This window comes from Arvicola amphibius, chromosome 9, assembly GCF_903992535.2.
Source record: "Arvicola amphibius chromosome 9, mArvAmp1.2, whole genome shotgun sequence".
In the NCBI taxonomy this organism is placed as follows: Eukaryota; Metazoa; Chordata; class Mammalia; order Rodentia; family Cricetidae; genus Arvicola; species Arvicola amphibius.
This window is the reverse complement of record NC_052055.2, coordinates 38,773,856-38,797,803: the sequence shown is the minus strand read 5'-3', so window position 1 is coordinate 38,797,803 and position 23,948 is coordinate 38,773,856. Positions and strand designations below refer to the sequence as shown.

The 23,948-nt window shown below is 54.0% G+C and overlaps 1 protein-coding gene across 1 annotated transcript; it reads left to right on the top strand.

The window, feature by feature from the left end:
* The first annotated feature begins 11,967 nt into the window (after positions 1 to 11,967).
* On the top strand, positions 11,968 to 23,627 carry LOC119823846 (TRIO and F-actin-binding protein-like). The gene is made up of 8 exons (XM_038343924.1): positions 11,968 to 12,114; positions 16,902 to 16,958; positions 19,643 to 19,711; positions 19,824 to 19,913; positions 20,173 to 20,282; positions 21,726 to 22,254; positions 22,805 to 22,915; positions 23,061 to 23,627. Exons 1-8 carry the CDS (start codon positions 11,968 to 11,970, stop codon positions 23,169 to 23,171), a joined length of 1,224 nt encoding a protein of 407 aa, XP_038199852.1. The 3' UTR covers positions 23,172 to 23,627.
* Positions 23,628 to 23,948: the final 321 nt, after the last annotated feature.

The window sequence follows — 23,948 nt, the reverse complement described above, 5'->3', positions numbered from 1 at the left end:
AAGTTGATCTCTGTTGGGTATGGTGACCTTTGCTGGTGACCTTTCTGGGGCTGTCAAGTTGGACAGAGTGTCTCTTCACAGTCACCTGGCTAGGAACTCTTTCGCCCGTGGCTAGAAGGGGCCAGGGTTTTTAAAGCTGAGAGCCAGAGTTCCGTTAGCTCCCAGAGGCTTGAGAGATCCTCAGTTTACAGATGGATGGAGAAGGAGAGAAAGAATGGGAAAATGAGGCACCTAACAGCCACCTCTCTTGTCCCTGAAGTAGGTTGTGCAAGGTTGTGGGACTCAGCACACAGATACTTGTCATCCAGAACCATAGGAAGCGCTCAATAAATACTTTCTTAAACATTGTCATTATTTTTTGTTCAGTGCCTGGTACACAATAGATGCTCAATAAATCTGAATTCCCACAAGGACCAGTCTAACCTTTGTCAGGGGTGGCTGGCTGATGGCCGGTGAGTACTAGGAAGTGACGAATGAGGCAGCAGGGAGCCATGGCCAAGAGCTGCCCCCTCCGTTCATTCCCCTGTGTCATCTTCATGACCTTATGAGTCAGATTAGATGGTGCTGACTGTCTCCATTTTCCAGAAGAGGAAACTGAGGCCCCGAAAGGGTCATCCTCACTTTGGACTTTCAATGAGTCTCTTTTCTGAGGTGGGCTGGGTGCTGGCATGGAGTCCCAAAGGCCCTCTGGAACAGGTGCATTTTGCTCTTAGGAAGTCGGAAGCACCAGGGGCCTTCCAGGCTCGGGATGAGGGACAGTCACAGCGGCCCGGCCAAGGTCAGAGCCAACTTCGAAGACAGTCCAGCCCCACCCCCAGCAGGCAGGTGAGCACTGCTAGCCACCAGCCCTCATGAGTGGTCACTGCCTCTCTCTACACCCTCGGTTCCTGGCGGGTGTCCTGGGCAGGGAGGTCCTCTGTGCGAAAGCCAGGGTCACAGCATGGCATCAGACTCCGCTTTCTTCAAGGGCCTGAAGCTCTTGGCAAGGTGTGAAGGACTCCATACAAACCCATGAAGACAGCCCCTCAGAGCTCTCCCCATGGAGGTGTCTGCTATCTTGAGATCTCAGGGAGCCTCAGGTGCCTCAGGGGCTGCCTTTTCCAGCATAGGGATTGGATCTCAAATGAAACTCAGAGGGTGATGCACACCCCAAGGGCACAGTTACCCATGGTGGAAATTCGGCACCTGATAGCTCAGCTCGGAAATACTATCTTACGGAGGGGGAGCCCAGAAAGTGAGCAGCTCTCTTTCTGGAACCGAGAAAATTGGGTGAGAGGAGAGAGAGCCGCAACTTTCCACCTGCTTTGGTCTAGGCTTCTAGGAAGATCCAGCCTCACCTCACAGTCCCCCTTTCTTCTGGGGCTTGGCTAAGACAGACAGCGACTATCCCGTGCAGTACGGAGCCTCACCCACCCCTTCACCTCATCCACAGGTGATCAAGCCCTCTGCCAAGCAGGCCGAGCCAGCCCGGCGGAGCCGAACAGGGCCCCCACATCCTAAGAGTCCTGAGAAGCGACCTGAGGTAGACCGGCGACTCCAGAGGTCCTCAGCACCTGCCAGGACATCAGCCCAGTCCCCTGAGAGGAAGGCTCAGACAGAGAGACATCTAGAGAGTGGCTGCACTGGCCTAAGGCAGACTCTGGGAGGGTGGCAGAATCAGGAGGAGCTGTCAAGACCCCAGAGTCCTAACAGACACCCAGAGAAGAGCTGGGGCAGCCAGGAGGGTCCAGACCTGGGGGTCTGGCCAGAACTTGAGAGTCCCAGCCTGGAGGGGATATGGAGGGGTCCTGCCCAGGAGCACAGGGAAAGGTGGGGACAGTCAGAGGCCTGGGAGCAACCTCCCAGTAATGGGCGACAGGGGGGTTCCCCAAGGGGCCAAGGTAGCCTTCAGGAGTTGTCCAGGCCTCACCAGCCTACGACCCCCCCAGACAGCTCCTGGGCAGGCCCAGCAGAATGCTTGTGTGCCCGGCAGCCTGAGGCCACCACTGCCATAGGTTGGAGGGCTGAGGGAGCATCCCCACATCAGTATAGCCCTGAGAAGCCACCCGACCTAGACTGGAGGGACCTGCTGGGCCTTCTCCGGGCACCTGAGGATGGAGCCTGGACTCAGCTCCCAAGTCTAGACTGGGAAGGCCTGTTGGAGCTCTTGCAGGCTCGGCTGCCCCAAAAGGACCCAGCCAGGGCTTCAGGACCAGAGTTGGGTTCCCCGGGAACAGAGAACACCCTGAAGACAGAGCCACCGACCCAGCCTGAAGGATGGGACAAGGTCACCCAAGCCAATGGACATAGCCCTTGGCAGCAGTCGGAGAGCCCAGCCCAGCTACCTAGCCCTGCCTGTACCTCCACCCAGTGGTCAACAACCAAAGTGACAAGTGGACCAGAAACTTCAACTCCGGCTGTTCTGGAGCAAACAGATCACCTAGAGAGCCACAGCCCACCCGAACTGGCGGTAAGTCTGTCCCATATCTGAAGGGGGTCCACAAAGGCATTGTTCCAAACTGTGTGCACCCTGTTCCCCGACAGCATCTGGCAGTGGTGTCACCAGCTCACAGGCAGTGTGTTAGGTCATAGGTGCCATGCACACTGAAGAGGCAGCTGCCACTGTTCCCAGCCTATAGATGACCAAACTAAGACCCGTACTCAATAGAATTTCTTAGGGGCCATAACCTGCAGGAGTTTTGATAAATGATATTAAAGTACCCACTCCAAAGCCTGTGCTTACCGCACTATGAGACTCTCTCTCCCACCACCTTGTGGCTGTTCTCAGTTAACAATCTAATTCAGCACTAAGACACAAGGGGCGCAGGGTCAGATGACACAGCCCTACCCTCAAGTTGCTGTCGGGCAATGTGGAGGCAGGGTCATCGCCTGATGCTCATTGGAGGGTATGTGTGTGCAATGCTGTGGCCCAGTGGCCGCTGGCTTGCTGTAGTCTGACTTGTCAAAGGGGAGATGGGAGGCCACAAAGACTGGGGTTCCTCTACTTGAGGCTCAGCATCCCTTGGAGACTAGGGGACAGTGACATGAAGGATGGAGAACCTCTGGCCACCTCAGTAGCTCAGGCGGGGAGAAGAGGCTGCAGAGTGCTCACTGGGTAAGTAAGCCTAGTAGCCAGGATGGATCCAGTGCTGTACCTGGTAATGCCTCCAATCCCAGAGCATAGGTGGGGGCAGGGCGGGGCTGCCTTCAGGCTCTAGTTCTATAGAAACACCACATGTGTCATACATGTGTCAATCCGGCATGAGGGACATCTCCCGGATGGCAAAGCAGAGAGTTCACCAGGTCCTGCTGGGGTTTCAGGTACTTCTCTAGTGATCCTTGCCATGTCATTCAAAGCCTCTTCTTCTTCCCTCCTCCCCATATCTTCCTCTCACTCTCCTGGGCTGGCTAGGGGACTCTGCATAGGGTTTTGTACACGCTATTCCTGTTGCCGAGGATGATGCGACCTTCCCTTGTCACCTGCCAAATGTCTGCTCATTGTCTAATGTTCTATTCTCCAATACTAACCCCATTCTGGGGCTGGTGACGGTCCCCTCGAGGGCCTCACGGTTTTGCTTCCATCCGTCACATTGGATATCCACTTCCCCTTAGAACCATGGGCACAGGCTAGGGATACGGCTCAGTGGTAGAACATTTGCATAGCATTGCCCAAAGCCCTGGGTTCAACCTCCAGCACCATCAAACAAGCAAACATGAGTTCCATGGGGGCGAAGACCTCTGCCTCTCAGCCCAAGGCATGAGAGAGAAGAGGGATTCATCTCAGTGGATGGCAGATCAGTGAATCCACAGGTGCCTCCTCGCACACAAGAGAGCAATTAGGTGGGACAGTAGCTAGGTGACAGGTGGGCAGTGAGTGGGGGATGGCTAAATAGATGATGGTCAGATGGTGGTGTTAGGTAGATGGCGGGGGTGATGGATAGTGGTGGTTGTTCGGTGATGGCTGAGTATATTGTTGGGTGGGTAAACATTAAGTGGACTATAATGGGTGGATGTAGCGGGGATGAATACATGGTCAGTTAATAATGGTGAGTGACTGCTGGAAAGATGGAGAGATGGGTGGATGGATAAGTGGACACATGACGGTCAGTGGATGGCTAGATGGTGCCTAAACAAAAGCAGGGTGCAGAGTGGGTGACGGATGTGCAGGGTGACAGGAGGGTATGGAGAACAGAGGAGGGATGGCTGGGCTGGCAACATGGATCTAGTGACATTGGATGTACAGAAGATAAATGGACAAGTTAGACGGTAGGTGGATGGGTGAATCATGGGGGATACAGGCTAAGCTGTATTCTTTCTTTTCTTTGGTTCCAGCCAGAAGAGCCTAAGGCATCAGAACCAAGCGGAGGCGAAGACTCACTGGCTGACCAGAAGCAGGCTGACTCGGTAGTTGGGTCCTAGGCTTGGACACATGGGGAGGGAAAAGGACGGGAAATCAGGCTGGAGGTGGGATGAGCTCCTCCAAAGAGCCCTGAAGCCACCCAGACCCAGGCTGGCTCTGCTGAGGCCTTGAGGAGAGAAACTTTGGGGGAGGTGGTCAGCAGTGTTGCCTGTGGCATGGGGGCTTGGTTTGGGGATGGTCCTGGAGTCAGAAGCCCAGGGCACAGCTTCCCACTTACTGGCACAGTCTTTCTCTGAGCAAGTGGCAGCTTGGCCCCTATAGTTCCTGAGGGCAATGTTCTTTTGGTTTAGAGGGCTGGGCCAGGCTTCCTGGGTGGAGCTGGGCCATGCTTCCTGAAGTTGGGGTCAGGGGTGGTAAAGTGGGCTAAAGGAGATGCTGCAGCAACCTGGAGGGCCCTGAAGGCTGGAGCTTTATGCAGGGGGTGGACCAGGGAGGCTGCCTGGGGCCCAGCTGTAGCAGCATGGCTGTGCCTTGATCCTCTCTGCAACTTGCAAACAGAGCTTTCTCACCAGAAGCCTCTGGAGGGGTGAGGGCAGAGGCAGACGCAGGTGGCAGGTGGCAGGCAGCGTGAGCCAGGAGACTGTGGCTATGCTTTTCTCTCCCCTACTGTTCCCTGTACTGCCTCCTGAAAAGCCAGAGGTGAAAGGCCACCTGAGTCTGGCCCTGCCACTGATCAGAGTCATACACAGCAGTATGCTGTCCAACCCATTTGTACAGACAAGGAAACAGCCAATGTGTGGCTGGACCCAAATAGAACCCAGGACTCTGGTCCCCCTACCTGGATCTGTACCAGGATTTTTCTTTTGGGCCACCAACCAGCTCCCAAATCATGACACAGAGACTTATTATTAATTTTAAATGTTCCACCTAGCTTAGGCATATTTCTGGCTAGCTCTTTTAGCTTAAATTAACCTGTTTCTCTTTATCTACTGTTTGCCTCTGGGCTTATTACCTTTCTTACTTCTGTAGATCTTACTTCCCCTGATTCTCTATGTCTGACTGGATGGTGGCTCCCTGACTTCTTGCCTCAGGTGTGTGCCTCATTCTCTCCTCCTTCTTCTCTTGCTCTTCCCTCTCTTGAGCCTGGATTTCTTCTCCTATTTATTCTCTCTGCCCGCCAGCCTCACCTGTCCCTCCTCTGCCTAGCTATTGTCTGTTCAGCTCTTTATTAGACCAATCAGGCGCCTTAGGCAGGCAAGGCAAAAAAAATGCAGCACATCTTTACATAATTAGACAAATTCAGCATAAACAAAAGTAACACACCTTTATATATTCTGTAGCATAATATTCTGCAGCATAAACAAATGTAACACATCTTTGCCTAGTTTAAACAATGTTCCACAACAAGCATCCCTGGGCTCCCTATGCCCACCCTTGTCTACGCCGCTTCCTGGCTCTGTCCCATCTATGCGCCTCTATCTACTTGGTGGTCAGTCTTCCCTCCTGTGAAGTGGGGAGGGGACAGAGGACTCCCATTGCTAACAGGGGTGCTGACAACTTCACTCTTCCTCTTTCGGGCTGATTTCTTCATGCTTCCTGAAGCCTGGGCTTTATGAGCAAAGAGGAAATTGGCAATGTGGAAAGCCTCCCCCGACACACACCCCAGGCCACCTCTACTGAACAGAGTATTAACTATTCATTCATTCATTCAGTCATTCCCACTCACAGCACTTAGTGAATGCCTTCTGTGCGGTGGTATGAGTTGAGGTGAGCCGTGTGGTAGTCAGGGCTGTGGGCTGCAATGGATTGTGATCCCGGGACACTCTCCTTTCCTCAGTTCTCTCAGGTTCCTGGTCTTCAGACTCCATTTCCAGAGGCTTGTAGATTCCAGCCAGAGGACAGGAGGTTCTGTCCCCTTCCTCAGCCTGGAGACTGCTCTGTGGCTTAGGGCCTCTGCTTTGCTAGTGACTCAGTTGCCCCAACAAAGGTGACTTCAAAATGGAAGCACTAGGGCTCTGAGACAGGCATCTGTATAAGTCTGTGTCCATTCCTTTCATGTTAATGCCTCAAAGGCCAGGCATGTAACCAAGGTGATAAGAACAGGAGCTGGGGTCACATGCATGACCCCTTGTCTCCAGGTGGTTGCTGCTGAGATACAATGGACCTAGAGTCTCCACATTTTTCCCACATTTCAAGAGAAATCAGATAGATGTATTTAACCTTTTGTTTTGTTTTTGTTTTTTGAGACACACTTTCCCTGTGTAAATGCTCTGGCTGCCCTGGAACTCTCTGTAGACCAGGCTATCTTTGAACTCAGAGATCTGCCTGCCTCTGCCTCCCGAGTGCTGGGATTAAAGGCGTGGGACCCTACTGTCCAGCTTTTTTTTTTTAATTTTTTAAAATGTGGTTTTAATTTGGGCTTCATGTAGCCCAGGCAGGCCTCAAACTTTCTCTGTTGCTGAAGCTGAACTCCTGATCCTCCTGCCTCCACCTCTGAAGTGCTGGGATTACAAGTGTGCACCACCACACCTGGCCCAGACTTCTTGGTTATTAATGTTAGAACCAAATGCAAGATGATGGATGCATGCCGTGTGAGCTAAATATCTGTGATCTGTACCTTTTTCCTTTGCAGCCTGCAGTTTGACCTAGGCTTTTGGACACAAATCCCAAGGATGCATGGCGTCCTAGAGACCCTGTTGGTCAAACACTATGCAGTGCGAGCAAGAGAACCAGTTTTTTTTTTTCCTTTGTAGCTCTGAATGGGGGAGGGAGGTGGGAGCCCTGGGCCTTTGCAGTACCAGAATGGTCAGGGGAGGCTGTGACCAGGGATACCCCATCCCATCAGGGACCTACAGCCAACACTGGACCCTGTTTGACAGGCAGCCAAGAGGCCAGCAGAGGGCAAGGCTGAGAGCCCACTCAAGGGCCGACTGGTGACTTCATGGCGGATGCCTGGGGACCGGCCCACGCTGTTCAATCCATACCTGCTGTCTCTGGGGGTCCTCAGGTGGCAAAGGGTAGGCTGGCTCCTGAGGGGTTGGAGGGGAGAGGGTGGATAGACAAGGGAAGCGGGGAGGAGGCTCGTCTAGCCAAGAAAAAATGGGAGCTGAAAGGGAAGAGTGGGAGAACCTCATGGAAGTGGAGGACGCTACAAAGCTCTGTCAGGCTCTGGACGGTGGGCTTTTCTGCCTCCGGTACAGGGCACAGATCCTGAAAGCTTTTAGGATGAAGGATGTTTGGGTACTATCCAATCAGCAACTGTTGGCCTGGCCAGGGAGCCAGGTGGTGGGAGGGAAGGAGGAGGAGGGCCAGAAGGGGCTCTGGATTACAGAATGTGTCTCAGACCTGGGCCTGGGCCAGTTTCACAAACATCTGGCCTTACGTAACCCATCCCCTGCCCAGAGAGGACTGTAGACACTGGGGCCTCCGGTTGGGGCTTCCTCCAGGGCGGGGCAAGGAGGCAGCTATGACTTGACCCCTCCTGCCCCTTCACAGCAAGCAAGAAACAACCAAGCACTGACTTTGGGGGTTAACTGTTAGTGATTGGGTGACTCTCAGACTTTCCTGTTGGTGCTGGGCCCTGACACTGCAGGGCTCTTGGTGGTGCATGCCTATTTTACAGAGGGTGGGCACAGACATGAGCCGACAGCCAGGATATCACAGGGCTGGATTTTGCACAGTCTCAAGTGAGAGTGTTTCAGAGAAAGTCAGAGTACTGGATGTCATGCCTATCTGTCTGCTGGGGTAACTGCTGGAGCTGCCCAGGGCTAAGGGGAAGGTACCAGAAGCTTAGAATGCCCAGAGGCTTGGGGACCAGGGCTGCCCTATCTGTGTTATGATTCCTCCCTGCCATTCCTTACAGGCAGGGGCACCCAAGGCAGTCAAGCAAACTTGGCTATCTGGGTGCAGTGGTCCTTCTAGCCTGGGGCAGGATTTGCCTTATCAAACTAACTAAAGGTCACCAACACACAGCAAGGCTGGGAGGAGCTGCTGGGAAGGCCTTGGTGGAGAGAGGATAAGAGAAGCGGGGATTATGATAATAGATGTGCTTCTGGACTTCTGGACCCCCCTGGAAGGACAAATCTTTGTAGTCTAGACTCCCCATGTCTGTGTGCAGTGTCTACACTACCAGCCGTTACTGTGTATCTACTATATTCCCCAGCCCAATATCCCATACAGGACATGCCTGACTATGTTCGGTCCTCTTCTTAAGGATGATTAGATTCATGTTGTCCACACACTAATGAGGAAGTGAAGTCTCTTGTTCCATGTCACCCATGGGTGCATCTGAGATGCAAACCCTGCTCTGAGCATTGAATACAAACCCACCCCTGTGTTGCTGGCCTCCCAGAGCCGCCTGGGAGCCCTTAGTTACCCATCGTGTTCACTACCGGCCGTGTGGCAGCCGAGGCTTGGTGAGTCTGGGGCAATGATCTTTTTCTCTGGGGAGTAGAATTGTAAAGTGCCAGAGATGGAACTGCCTGGGGCCTCTCTGAGGATTGCTGAACAGCCAGAAAACTAGTGGGAATTCTATCTCTGTTGGTACCAGTACCAGGCTGTGTGCTCTGGGTCACTCCCCTTCCCTGAGTCCTCAGGAGAGATATGGCTCCTCGCTGAATATCGATCGCTGAAGTCTGGTGGCTCCAGTCTTTGCCAGCATAAGTCACTTCCGGGCCTCTGAAGTCCCGCATCTTTCTTGTGCTAGGGTGATCTGTGATCTCTTCATTTGTGTACTCATTCAGTTAGCCAGTGTTTACTTAGGGTATATTGTAGGCTAAGGCCCTGGGCTGGCCTCCAAGATAGAGAAAGACATGCTCCATTATTGCCCACAGAGAGCACATAGAGGCAAATACCACGACAGGCTCCTGGGTAAGTGACACTGTAGCAGGGGAACAGGCAGAAGAAGTAGGGAGGGGCTGGAGAGATGGCTCAGTGGTTAAGAGCACTGACTGCTCTTCCAGATGGACCAGGGTTCAATTCCCAGCACCCACATGGCAGCTCACAACTGTCTGAAGATCCAGTTGCAGGGGATCTGACACCTTCACACCAGTGCACATAAAATAAGGTTAAATAAACCATAAAAATATTTAAAAAAAAAAAAAAAGAAGAAGAAGTAGGGAACATCAGCAAGGGGTCAGATACAGGGAGCACTTGACAAAGATATGGATTCAGGGAGCATGGGGCATGGAGCCACATATTGGGAGCACCGAGTGAGGAACAAGAGGTAGGAAGATAAGGGAAAAGGGAGACAGAAATAGGGAGTATTAGGCAAAGCAACGTGCATAGGAGAAATGGGCAAGGAATCAGATGCAGGGGCACGGGATGGAGTACAAGGCAAAACATATCCCCCCCAGTGTTGGAGATGGAACCCAGAACTTTGTGGGTGCCAGGCTATATCATGTAGCTATGACCCTGGCCCTGCTGGGAAAGGTGCTTGGATGAAAGGAGTGCTAGGCAAGGAATGGGAGCACTAAGCAGTGAGGGCTAAGTCTGGCTGGGAGATGTGGCTCTGTTTAGACTGGGGTTCCAAGGGTGAAGGGAGTTTTCCATGCATCATCTTTTTGTGAGGTAGTAAGAAAGGAAACTCTCTCTCTCTCTCTCTCTCTCTCTCTGTGTGTGTGTGTGTGTGTGCGCGCGCGCACACGCGTGTGCATACAGAAGGCAGGAGTCTAGAGTCCAAAGGTCTGCTCCTCCACAGGACTCCAGGAGTTCCGCATTATGTCTGTCATATGGAAGAGGCATGTAGAAAATTTAGTGCGGTCCCAGGCAGGTTATAAAGGAAGCTGACTGGGAAGAATCCAGTGTACTGAGCTGGTCACCGTCACTCTGGTCCTTGGGTTGAGCTTACCTGTAGGCGACTCTCAGCGGCCAAGAGCCAGGAAGCTGGTGCTTTCTGTTCCCAGGCACCCGGTGGGAGGCGGTTTCTCTTCTTACTCACTTTCCAAGGGCTGACAACCTTTAAGGAGTGCAGAGGGAGGGTGGGAAGCAGATGGGCATCAAAAGACTAGTGTCTAGAGGAAGTGAACTTAACGTGTATGTCCTTGCGAGGAGACTTCAACAGAGACGCTAGGAAAAAACTCACTCTCTGGGCCTCTGGCTCCTTATCTGTAAAATGGGCAAAGAATCAGAGCGCCATAGTAATTACAGTATACAATACACTTTTATTTATTTCTTTATTTTTTGAGACAGGGTTTGATATGTAGCCTTCAACTCACTACTTGCGGTGATCCTCCTGCCTCTGTCTCCAAGTGCTGGGATTATAGGGGTATACTCCCATGTTTGTTTCTTTGTTTGGGGTCTTCCTATTTAGTGCAGGCTCAGGTTAGCCTAGAATTACATACTTTGCTCAGGCTGGATTGGAACTCTTGAGCTCCCTGTCTCACCCTCTTCCTCAGCCTATACCAGTATGCCCAGCAAGAGCAATGCTTTTGAGCTCCAAATCGAGTTGGCAGAGTATCCTAAACTGCAAGTAACCCAGGCTCCCTGGCCCACACCTAAGGGTGGCTAACTAGAGATGGAGAAGTTGTTTTAGTTCCTTGACTTGGTTAACACTCACGGGTCATTGCATCAACTCATTTACCCAGTGTGAGATTTGAGGCATAGAGTTCTCAAGAACCTTGCTTGCTTAAGCTAACAGGTTAAATGGCTACTGCCACACAGACTTCCGGTGCAATCAGCAACAAATTCCACCAACGTCCCTCCTCACCTAAAGGACCATGATGAGCTTCCATAGGCAAAGAAAACACAACATATTGACAAGGGAGCTGGGGACACGAGCAACAGGTGCACACCCACACCCGGTAACCCCGCACTTCTTTTTTTTTTTTTTGGTTTTTCGAGACAGGGTTTCTCTGCAGCTTTTTTAGAGCCTGTCCTGGAACTAGCTCTTGTAGACCAGGCTGGCCTCGAACTCACAGAGATCCGCCTGCCTCTGCCTCCCGAGTGCTGGGATTAAAGGCGTGCGCCACCACCGCCCGGCAACCCCGCACTTCTTAATGGAAAGTCCCACTTGGGAGATTTCGAGAAAGCTTTCTCTTTCTGTCTACCAACTTCTGATAGATAAACTGCGCTCGTTTTGTGCACAATTTACTTGTTAGAATCCTCTCTGCCCCATTTCTCTCACCCCCACCCCGTGAGAACTCGGGCAAGTAGATCCATCTTTGAGCCACTGCGTTCTCGTAGGTAAAACACAAACGAATGAGCCCCAGGTCCGTGGGAAGCACGAATGCCGACTCCGTAGATAACGAGTGGGTCTCGCTGAGTCGTTAGTATTGGGTGTTGTACTCCGTCTTGCGACCCAGGCGCCAAGACCGGGTGCATCCATCATCCGGACGGGGGTTGGGGGATTCAGGCTCTCTCCCCAGCCGTGGAGATCAAACTGCCCCGCCCTTGCGCCGTCGCCGGCAGTCACCTGCAAGTTGGCCCTTCCTTCCTGCAGGCCGCCGGCCGGAGCCCGACCCTCCCTGCCAGCCGCCCCATACGCCCGCCCCGTCGCGCAGGCCCCGCCCCCTGCCCGGCCCTCGCTCCCATTGGTTCTCTCATCGCCCCCGCCGCTGTTTGCCGCGGCTTCCAGGCCTCCCATTGGACCACCCGGGTCCTCCCAGGAAGTTTGAAAAAAAAAAAGTTTTATGGGCGGATGGAAGGGGCCGGGGCAGCTCCGGGGAAGGGAAGGGCTGGAGCTGAGGCGGCCGGCGGCCGAGTGGGGCGGCGGGCTGGGTGCGCCGCGGAGCCCGGCCCGAGAGTCCCGAGCAGCGTCCCGGGGCGCCGCCATGACGGTGAGTGGCCCTAGCCGGGACCCGGCGAGGCCGGGAGCTGAGTGCGGGGCAGCTCGATCCAGACTTTCCCCCCTGGTCCCCTGCCCTCCTCCCCGCCGTGGAGCCCGTGCGGTGGAGGGTACTAGTTACTGACAGACTCAGGGAGACACTTGCCCCGCCTGCCAGCCCCCTGGTGGAAGTCCCACTCCCCCCAGGCTGCTTGGCTTGGGCCTGGGAAGAGGTGCTCCGGGCCTTGATGGGTCGCGCTGACCTGACCTGGACTGTGATAGCTGTCCAGCCCATGTGGGCTCTAGCCAGAGTTTGGGGGATCCGGCCCCGCCCACCCCCACGATTGGGAGCCCCCTCCTGGGGAGGCTGAAACTGAGTCCTCTAGGCGTTGGGCGCTGGGGGCCTTGGGCGGGGTCAGAAGTTTCAGTTTCTCTTGGAGGTGGGCTCTACCAAGATTTGTCAATCAATGGCTATGTCCTGATAATCCTATCGAATCTCACAGCTGAGAGCACTATTCTCCCCATTTCACAGCCAAGTGAGTTGAGGCTTGGGGAGGGGCGCTGGTGTGGTGTATAAGAAGAAACAGCGTGTTTTCTAGGACGGTCTGACCACCTGGCCATGGTGTTCTGGAATGGAGGGGTGGGGCTGCTTTTGATTTCTGGCTGGTGACCCAGACCGGCTCTGGGAGTCTGGTGGCCCTCCTGGGGTTGGGAGGAGGATGAACAGGGTGTGTATGCACATGCGCAAGGGTAGGCCTGGTGAGGGGTGGGCTGTGCTGCTGGGGGCGTGGCCTGTGGGGTCCCTGCCGTGTGTGTGTGTGTGTGTGTGTGTGTGTGTGTGTGTGTGTGTGTGTGTGTGTGATGACCTGGCTCTGATGCCTGGATTTCCTCGGCCTCCGCACATCCTGCCACCTCCCTACTGGCCTTTCCTGGCGTCAGCAGCCTCCCCTTCCCTGTAACTGAACAGAGGGATGTTGGGGGAGGAGTTGAGTCAGTGTCCTGGGCTAGGGAGAGGTGGTTGCCTGGCCCACTGGGTGCCTGCCAGATGCTTTGATAGTACCAGATTGATCCTCTCAAGGTTGATGATAGCATCTCTGCCATTCAGTTAGGGAAACTGAGGTGCACCAGAGTAAAGTATAGCCCTGATCATGCAGTTTGGCCTTGACTGGGCCAAAATTTATACCCTGATCAGTCTCAGTTTGCTTTCTGGGGAGAGATAAGAAATGTACACAGTTGCCACTCCCAGGAAGCACGTGCTAAGCAGGGTGAGTCTGCTAAGCACCACATGTGTGCCTGTATCCTGAAAGAGGGGTGCCAGGGGGCGGGGCAGCGCATCCCTACTGGTGGGAGGAGGGCTTCCTGCGGGAGTTGTCCTCTGATTATGTGACTTTGTCAGATGGCAATAGACTGTGAAGGAAGGGGTGTGTCGATAAAGGGGTGTGTCGATAAAGGAGCGTGGCTAATGGCCATCTCAGGGATGCTGGAAACTTAGGGAAGGGGTCTGAGAAAGGGCCAGCTTGAGCCAGAAGCAGTGGGGAGCCACGAGTGGTTTGGAGCTGGCAACAAACTTGTGGTCACTGTCCACAGTGTTCCCCGGGCTCATCCTGGGCACCGTTCAGACTTGAGCCTTTCCTTGGTCCTCCTTGTTCATAGAGCCCATCCCCCTGACACGTACAAGCCTTGCTACCAGCTGAGTGTTCTGTACAGAGCAAGTGACCAAGGAAGGCTTCAGGGAGCTGGTAGATCTGGGCTCACCTGGACTCCAGAGCTCTTTCTCATTTCTCCTTCGCCGGGGAAGCTTTATGAAGGAGCCGCAGTCTGCAGTCACCGCTGGGCATCAAATTATATACTTGTTCTGCGTGTTTACAGTCTGTCTCCTAAACTCCCCGCCAGGGCAGGGACTACGGCTCCTGTTCACAGCTGATAGCTTGCCCTAGAACAGTACCTGGTGCCTTTGAAAGAGTTTTGTTGTGCTTTTTGTTTGTTTGGTTTGGTTTTGGTTTTGGTTTTTTGAGACAGGGTTTTTCTGTGTAGCCCTGGCTGTCCTGGAACTCGCTCTGTAGACCAGGATGGCCTCGAATTCACAGAGATCCACCTGTCTCTGCCTCCTGAGTGGATTAAAGGTGTGTGCCCCCCCCCCCCCCCGCCACTGGATCTTAATCAGCCCACCTGGAGGGAAAACCAAAGTGCTTACAGCAATCTTAATGCAATAGAGGCCTCTTGGGGTTATGGGAGGTGGCTGTGGGCAGCAGGTGGGTGGCATGGAGTAAGTTCTGAGAAGAGGCCTCAGATGACGCAGTTAGGCAGGTCTGAAGGTTTGGTCGGTGGAGAAGGACGTTTAGTATTTTAGGTTGAGGACATAGCAGATGTAAAGGACTTGGGGGATTGTCGCCGTGTTGGGGATCTGTGTGCACTGTGGTGGAATCGTTAGGATAAATAGGTGGGGGCAGGCCAGGCTGACATGGGAGATTAAGGCATTAGATGACCCCTTGAAGGTGTGTGCTTAGAAGGGGCTGCAGCTGTGGCTGAGGTGACTGGCAGGAATGACTTGTGGTACTGGTTGGGGAGGCGGGCACGAGAGCCTCTGGGTGTTCCTGCCTTGCTGTAGAGAATGGGCAGCTGAGCCTGAGGAGCTGGGGAGGTGGCGGCTTTCTGGATGCAGCTTGTCAGATTCAGTTTTATTTGTGTGTGTGTACGTGTATGTGCACACATGCATGCGTGTGTGCACACACCTAACTTTGGCAGAAGCTAAAGGGTGACTTTGGGTATGTTGCACTCCACTTTATTTTTCAGACAGGATCTCTCAGTGAATCTGGAGCTTTCTAGTTTAGCTAGATTGGCTGACAGCAAACTCCAGAGCTCCTCCTCCACCTTCCCGAACTAGGATTATAGGCATGTACCATCGCATCCAGCCTTTTATGTGGTTGCTGGGGTCTAGCCTCAGGTCCTCATGCTTGTGTGGCACATGCTTCTCTGACTGAGCCTTCCTTGCTCTTGTCAGCAAGGTCCCCCTCCCAGAATGATTAAACGCTTGACTCTGCTGCTCTTCGCTCCTTAACATTGTCATGCTAGGTCACAGCAGACCTGCTGTGCCTCTGTTGGTACTGGTCTTGGGAGCTGCTCTGACTACAGTATGTTCAGTGCCCTTGGAAGACTGGGACTGGGGCAGAACCCCCTAGTCACTGCCACACATGAGTGTCAGAGCCTGGAGGGGGCTGCGCACGTGGCGAGGGGAGGTGGTGGTCACTGCCACTTCGCTTCTAATGCAGCACTCTGGGTCCCTGTCTGTCATTGTGCCTGGGGGCCTTCCTTTTTGGGTCAACCTCATGGTGCCAGCTCTGTAGACCAAGTCCTGACTTTTGACTCCTTGAGGCCAGTTTGGGGTCAGAGGATCTACCCCAAAGCACAAGAATTTATCACAGGAAGGTGGACGATATTTATACACTGTTTCTCCTGAGACTTGTGACGAGGCCTCTCTTCCAGGTCCTGGGGCTGTGGGGGTGGGAGGACCATGCTGAAGGGAAGTGGAGCCAGATACTGTCTTCAGTCTTAGTTGGGGGTCATCCTGGGTTGCCTTGTCACAGATGGGAGACTGACAGAATAGAGAACAAACAGGACGAGCACAGCCCCGGGGTTTCCGGGTTTGGAGCTTAGCCTGCCTCCTCCCTCAGACAGGTATGCAGGGTGAGGGAGCCCCAACCTCGGCTGTGGATGGTTCTAGGTGTTCAGACTGCTGGCCTGGGGCTCTCTCAGCACGCTTACTCTACCTGAGGAAAATGGGGTTCTCTAGCGGAGAGCAAGCCCACAGAGATGGCCAGGTCAGGTGGCTCTGGTTCCCAGCTGCCACCACCCCTCTGCGCTATGCCACTGACTCCCTTCACGCAACCAGACACCTTGGCCCGGTGAGGCTCACTTGCTGCTGACTCTGATAGGTGGGCTCAGAGCCATGGCAACAGGTGGCCACTTCCTCCCTGCCAGCCTGTTTGGCCAGCCCAGTTCTCTTCCCTGCCAGTGGGCAGGAGCTGAGGCTACTGAAGGACGGGGACCTAGATCGGCGAGGGCCCCAGTGGTCAGGGAGGGTCTGGGGGATGATGCCCTCCAGATGGGCAGTTCAGGACGAGCAGCTTCATGTAGGCCTGGGCATAGAGAGCTAGCTCACAGCTTCCCTCTGGGACATGCTGCAGCCGGGCGCCCCCAACTCCAGGGTGCCACCTCCCTGGGTAGGACCTGCCAGGTAAGGCTTGCCAGGCTTGAGGTGCCATGGCTTGTCCAAGGAGACCTACGGGAAAGAGGCCATCTGGTCCTCAGCCTGGGCCTGGCTCGACCCTTAGGGTCGCAGGCTTGGTGGGAAGATGAACGGTGGCTTGGGTAGTGCATTGGATTGTGTTCTGTATGATCCACCTGGACCCTGTTGAAGAGGACGTGGACATCTGCTAGGCTGTTTCTCAAGGTTACTCTCTGGACTCCCTAGAGCTCTCTTCATAGGCGGACTTCGTCTGTCTCCTCTCTCTCCATCTTGGGTGGGGCCAGGGAGCTTGGACATCTGGGGTGTGTGTCTTAGCCACTCAGCCCAACCTCTTGGCTCTCAGAGAATGCTGAGGAAAAGAGCCAAGGCTGTCTCTGTGGCTGGGAGCCTGCTTGGTTCTGCTTGGTTTGGGGGAGAGTTCCGAGTCCCTTGCCCTCTTCATTGGTCTCTCAGGACCAGTGTCACAGGACCAGGGCAAGATGACTGTCACGTCCTCCTAGCAGCCTGCTTGGCTTTCCTCCAGAGTCTGACCGTTTGCCTTCATCTCCCTGCAGCCCGACCTGCTCAACTTCAAGAAGGGATGGATGTCAATCTTGGATGAGCCTGGAGAGGTAGGAGGCTGGGCTGGAGGGGAGAGGTTGGGTGGGCTGATGCAGGGCTTCTATGGAAAGGCCCTTGGAGTAAGCTTGGGGGTCTGAGGTGAGGGCCAGGTGAAAACCCTAAAGGAGTCAAATTTCTGGTCCAGGGAAAGGGAGGCCAGCTATCAGCTTCCTCATCGGTTTTAACACCCAAGTCACAGGGTGGAGCCTCCCTGCCCATGCATACTTCGGGTGCTATCCCCCATTCTCACCAGGAGCATCTTGGCTCTCCTTCCTTGTGACAACATCAGCTAGGAATCCAAGGGTCTTGGGCAGAGGCGTCACAGAAGCCTGAGTTGTACAGATTGCCAGACACTGGGGTATAGAGTGGGGCACTCTCAAATCTGGGGCTCTGTTGGTGAAATCATAGCCTCAGTCACGAGGTCTATGATGTGCAAATGACGGACAAAGTGGAGAACCTACTCTACAGAGGTTGCTTTGTGAGGTGCCAGAAGCCTCTATTGCCTGCTGGGAGCTCAACTTATCACCCTTGCATCTATCTAGTCTAATGTATCTGTCCTTGGAAATGTCTGAGGTAGCACCGTTCACTAGCTCTGCTCTGTCAGCTGCTAGGCAGGCTGGAGGCTGGGAGCTAAGCTGGCTCCCTGCCTACTCCTCCTGCATGTGCCTGTGGCTCAGATCTGCGTGCGGCCCGCATGCCGGGCAGGGCTCCGAGCCAAGGGGAATCGCATTGTGTTTCCTGCCCACGCGCTTTATTCCCCACAGCCAGCAGCCTTCTGTCCCTGCTGCCTGCTCAACGTCCCTTAGTGGCTGCTCTCCAGGCTCACACAAGACCTGGCACCCTGCCAGTGACCCCTTCCTGGCCTCCCTACCCAAGGTCCCTGGAGGGCAGAGGGATTAAGGGCCCCACCCAGAACTGGCTGTTACTCATGGTCTTTCATAGGATTTTGGAATGTCCAAACTGGAAGGGCTTTGGGAGGGTAGCCAGCCCTGCTCCTTGTGCACAGATGGAAATCAGGCCCACAAGAGTGAGACCTCTTTCAGGCAAAGTGATGCCTTGGGCAGCCCAAGCCTAGACCTGGAACCTTAGGCCCTCAGAGCTCCATCCAGCTTCTATTGCAAACAGTGACAGAGTAGGCCTAGAGAGCCGAGACACCGTTTTCCACAGAACCCACCCACTGTGCAGAGACAGTTGCGGTCCCAAGTGTTAACTGAGTCCACTCCGGGAGCAAGATTGTTCTCAGTGGCTGATCTCTTTGAACTGTTCCCAAGATCCAGTACATGCCATGAGAGACACATGAGGGATGGATGCCTCCAACCTGACTCAAAGCCTGGGGACTTCTTATCATCCCCACTGTACATCGGAACACTAAAGACTGGGGAAGTAGAACACTGACTGACAGGCACACAGCAAGACAACACTCATACTCGGGTTTTGGTGCTAAACCCTATTTCTCCAGGGAGAGCACATGGAAAGAAGTAGAAAGACTCACCCTCAAATGCTAGAAACCGGTATCATGTCTTCAGGGAACAAAAGCAAGAAACAGCACTGACAGGGATGGGGTGTCAGGGGAGCCCCAGGAAGGCTGGACAGGGAAACTCCCATCCTGGCGGTGGGCTGATCCCAACTGACATTCCAATAAAGTGGCAAGAGCCCAGAGGGAGGCTGAGGTTGGCGCGTGGAATGCCAGGTTTGTCTGCCTGTCCCTTGCCCACCTGGCTTGGTGACCTAACCTTGGCCTCCTAAGAAGCACAGCAGGGACACTCAAACTGCAGCTCACAAATGTTAGGGTTCACCAATGCACTCTCACAGTGGAATCTGTGCATAATCGGCCCACAGCACAGATGGGGAAGCAGAACTTAGTTGCCTGCCCCAGGCCTCTTTCTAGTCCTTCTGTCTGAGAGATCTTTGTTCTTGACCCTGTGTCAATCCAGTGGGTATGTGGAAAAAGACTTTCAGAGGTCTGGCCCAACTTAGTCACTGACTTGCTAAGCATTTAACCTCTCAGAGCCCTGACCCTTCCCTCGTCTGGCTGGAGGAAGGCACATGCTGAGCTTTGATGTCTTCTGAGGGGTCTGGAATGGCCTGAGAATCCTTCAGTTGACAGAATGGTTGCCTACCAGGCATGACCGTTGGATTCAATCCCCAGCATCACACAATCCAGGCATGACGGTGCATGCCTGTAATTCTAGGACTCAGGAGGTAAAGGCTGGATGATCAGAAGTTCAGGATCAGGCCAACAAGACAGTTTAGCTGGTAAAGCACTTGCCACGGCAAGCCTAGTGAGCTGAGTTGATTCCTAGAATCCAGGACGGGTAGCAGTAAAGGAAAGGGAACTCTCCGTGGTTGTCTTCTGATCCACACGCACACTGTGGCTCATGTATCCATGCACATTCTGGTCATCCTGGCTACATCACAGACTGAAAGTCAGCCTGAGCTACACGGGACCCTGACTCAAAAAACAGTAACATGGGGGTGAGCAGGCCAAAAAAAGGTTGTCCACTGGAGCCACAGAAGACATAGTTACCGAGACGGGCCGGTTCACAGGGACTGTCTGCTTGGCTTCAGATCTGCCTTTCTAAGCTGTGACTCCCGTCACACCCCTCAACTGTAAGGATGGGAGTAAGGGATGGGACAAGCGCACACAGGCTCCTTCCTTGCCCCTGCCTTTCCCTCACCATCTCCTCCTTCACAGTGGAAAAAGCATTGGTTTGTGCTGACGGATTCAAGCCTCAAATATTACAGGGACTCCACCGCCGAGGAGGTGAGGTGCCTGGGTGGGTGGGTCTTGGAAAGGGCTGGGACTCATGGTTAGGGTCTGGTGGAGTGGGGCTCCACAGGGCCCATGTAGACCATGGTGGATCCTCTTGCTTTAGGCAGATGAACTGGATGGCGAGATCGACCTGCGCTCCTGCACAGACGTCACGGAGTACGCGGTACAGCGCAACTATGGCTTCCAAATCCATGTAAGGATGCATGCAGATGGGGGAGGTGACACCTAGCCTGGGCAGGTGTCAGCCTGACTCACTCACCCTCAGACCTTCCTCCGCCCGTCAGCAGTGCTGATGCCCATACTTAGCATATTTAGGGAGACTTGGAGCGAGGCTGGCAGAGGGTTTTGTACCTTCATACACCCTCCTGGGAAGGAAGGACCACCTCCACAAGGGGAGGGGGGTGGACTCGGGGCTGGCCATGTGGCAAACTACATGTAGAATGCCCTTGCAGACCAAAGACGCCATTTATACCTTGTCGGCCATGACCTCGGGCATCCGGAGGAACTGGATTGAGGCCCTCAGGAAGACTGTGCGTCCAACTTCAGCCCCAGATGTCACCAAGTATGTGTTGGGCTGGGCCCTGGGGGAGGGATGATGCCATCGTGTTCCTATGTAGGGTTCTGCATACTCACCTGAGGGCCCTGTGGCAGTGCCTTCTGGGGCTCAGTTCCTCTAGCAACCAACTGTGAAAGAGCAGTGCATGCCCTTGGCCATCCGGAATCCATTGAGAACTTAGGCGTCACCCGCTGTCTCATTAGGTCCCCTTCGTTCTAAAAGCTGGAGAAGGTCTTGGTGATTTAGAGTGGAGGCTCAGGAGGCAAAGTGGCCTCTTCTGTCTGCTAGGTACTGTGGCTTCTGCACATGGCCCCTCTGGCTGCTGTGATAAGGGCAGGGGTCTGTCTGTTACAGTGTGTGGGGAGCTGAGGCTCATGGCTGCAGGACAGAAGGAAGGTGCGTAGCTTGAGTCCCCAAGCCTGGCTGCACCGTGGTTGTTCAGCCCTAGGCCAGAGGCTCTCCCATCTGTACTTTAGGTTCCTCACCTGTCACGTTAGATATCATGTCTGCACACATGTAGGCATGTATCCGGGGCCTTGGTGAATTTCACAGAAGCATGCTATTGACTGTTTAGTATGCAGGCTGGAGTGCTCTGCAGGACTGGCCCAGATGTGTTAGTACAGACCCGGTGCACAGCTCAGCGGCCCTTAGCTTACTGCTTGGTCGTCAGGTCAGAGGGCACAGCTGAACTGCTGAGGAGGCCCTTTAAGAGGGAGTCACTTCTACCTGCCCACCCCACGCCAGAATGTGGTCACATGATTACAGTGCTGCAGAGGATGCTGGGAAGTATAGTTTGGAGCTGAATGGCAATGAACACAGCTGGACTGAGCTGCAGCTGTCACCAAGTGTCTCAACCGCTTGTGCTCTGTTCACTCAGGTGTCAGTGTCTCCCCTCGTCAGCATTGCCTAACCTGAGCCTGACCCGAAACCCAGGGCCTAGCCTCATGCATTTTGTATGTGTGTGTGTTGCCTATATATGCATCATGTCGTGTGCAGGGCCCTTGGAGGTCAGAAGCAGGTGTCAGATTCCCCTGGGTTCTGAACCACCATGTGAGTTCCAAGAACCAAACCTCTTAACTGCGGAGCCATCTCCTCAGCTCCTCGTGCAGTCGTGTTACTGTTTTATGCCTGTAATAACTCAGGCGTTGGCACTTGTAAAGACTCTCCCGTTTACTATGCACACTGAGCCCCCATACCCGTGCCGTGTGAGGCCTTGCTGCCCCGTGTGCCAGATACGGTAGCTGAGACTATGAGAGGGAATCTGCCGGCAGATGCTTTTGCTAGGGTCCTCCCAGGGTCTGATAATGAGGCGGAAAGTCTCCACCTCTAGTCAGAACTGCCTGCTCCCTGGAGTCCCTGTCCAGTCCCTGGCCTGGACCCCTCTCAAAGTACTCTATGAGCCGGAGTGGGCAAAGATTGCCCCCTGACGCGGCTCCACTGATGTCCTAGGCTCTCAGACTGCAATAAGGAAAACACGCTGCGTGGCTATGGCACCCAGAAGGGCTCCCTGAAGATAGGAGAGCAGCGGACAGGCGCTGAGGTTATTGGCCGAGGTGGCCCTCGCAAAGTGGATGGACCACGACAGTCGCTGGACTACGTGGAGCTCTCTCCATTAACGCCAAGCTCCCCACAGCGCATGCGCACTTTGTCCCGCTCCACTCCTGAGCGCCCAACCAAACATGAGGATCTGGAGCGGGACCTGGCTCAACGTTCTGAGGAAAGACGCAAGTGGTTTGAGTCCACAGACACCAGGACCCCAGAGACGCCCAGTGGCGATGGGCCTCGGAGAGGCCTGGGAGCCCCCCTGACTGACGACCAGCAGAGCCGCCTCAGTGAAGAGATTGAAAAGAAGTGGCAGGAACTGGAAAAGCTGCCCCTGCGGGAGAACAAGAGAGTGCCACTCACTGCCCTGCTCAACCAAGGCCACAGCGAGCGACGGGGGTCCCCGAGTGATAGCCATGAGGCCCTGGAGAAGGAGGTAAGCCTCTCTCCTTCCCTTTCAGGACCCCTCTGGTACCAGTGTGCATGGCCTGATATTGGCTTTGCAGCCCTACAGTGGCTAGGATCTCACCACATATCTGACCTGCCAACTGACACCTTAGGCACCTCACAGGTGACTATTTCCCCCAGCCCTTAGAGCTGGCTTTGTTTTGTATGGCTGTCTTTGTTCTGTCCTTAGGTACAGGGAAGACACATGAGGAGAGGCAAAGAACAGGCCCTTTGCTTTGCAAGGTGCCTCTTTGCCCTCCATGACATCTGTCCTGCTAGGCCCCATTCTCACACATGGAAAGTGAGGCGCAGGGATGTCCCCCCATTACAATCATGGATGATAGCTATTTGTGACTACAGTGTGCTGTTCCTAACCTTGTCTGGGTCAAAGCTCACCCGGGTCATTGACCTAGCCATCCTGGGCCCAGCCACAAAGTCCCTTTGTCTGCCCCCCTCGCTGGGGAAACTGGGCTCCCTACCTCCCACCAGCACCCTTCCCCATTTCAGGACACCATTAACCTAGTCTTCCTGTGTCCCAGGTCCAGTCTCTCCGTGCCCAGCTGGAGGCATGGCGTCTCCGAGGAGAAGCGCCTCAGAATGCCCCCAGACCCCAGGACGACAGCCATATCCCTCCAGGCTACATCTCACAGGTAAGCTGAGGACGTGCTCTGTGGGGTGGGGGCAGGTTTCTGGTTGCCGTGTTGTCAGAGAGCAGCTGTGTTTGGGGAACCCTCTCTGTGTGTGAGAATTGTGCCAGCCATTTGCTACACAGCATGTCATTTAATCTCCCCACAGCTGGTGGGCATGATCACTGTGCCCATTTTACAGACAAGGCCACTGAGCTCTGAGAGGGTATGTGACCTGCCCGAGGTCCCCCAGCCTGCAGGTGTCAGAGGTGGGATTTGAGCATGGGTCCAGCTGACTGCAGAGCCTGTGTGTGAGTTCCCGTGCAACACTCTGCACTTGGATCTCTTCCCGCCTCACTGGGGAAGTGGGGAGCCAGTGGCCCTGGGTGTCACTCTCTACGTACAGGGAGGAGCTTTCCCTGCCTACGAGGAGGTCTGTGGGACTTGGGAGCCTCTTTTGTGTCCTCGGGAGTTTGCTTGAGACAGCAGTTCTCAACAAGGGAGGGTGATTTTCTCCCTCTAGGGCAACTTTGTCCTCCCTGGGAAATGACTTTGTCCCCTGGGGACATTTGTCTCTGTCTGGGAATGATTTTGGTTCTCACAACTGGACAGCTAGCTCACCAGAAATAAACTGTGTGTGTGCATATATTTATTATAAATTATAAAAGGTTGTTTAGTATATAATGTATGTAATGTGCAAATAAAGTGTATAAACCTTTTTATTGTGAATTCCATATAGAGATGGATATTTCTCAGACTGCTTTAATGATTTCTTCTTATCCTTGTGGCCACAGTTGATTAACAAACACGGGTGGTTCTGTGTCTTGACTGATGTTTTTATGCTAATGAGTAAGATAAAAAGATGCCAGAGCTTCTCAAGATCAGTGCTGTAAGCATATTCTTTGCTGAACTGCATGACTGCTTTCTGTTGAGACTGAGAACATTCTAGTCAGAAGAGTTCACCTTTTCCGCCTGTATAAATGTAATTCTAGACGTGACACCGTGCGAGGCCGAATCTGCATTCCTAGCATTTTCTCAGCACTTGCTTAGCTCCTGA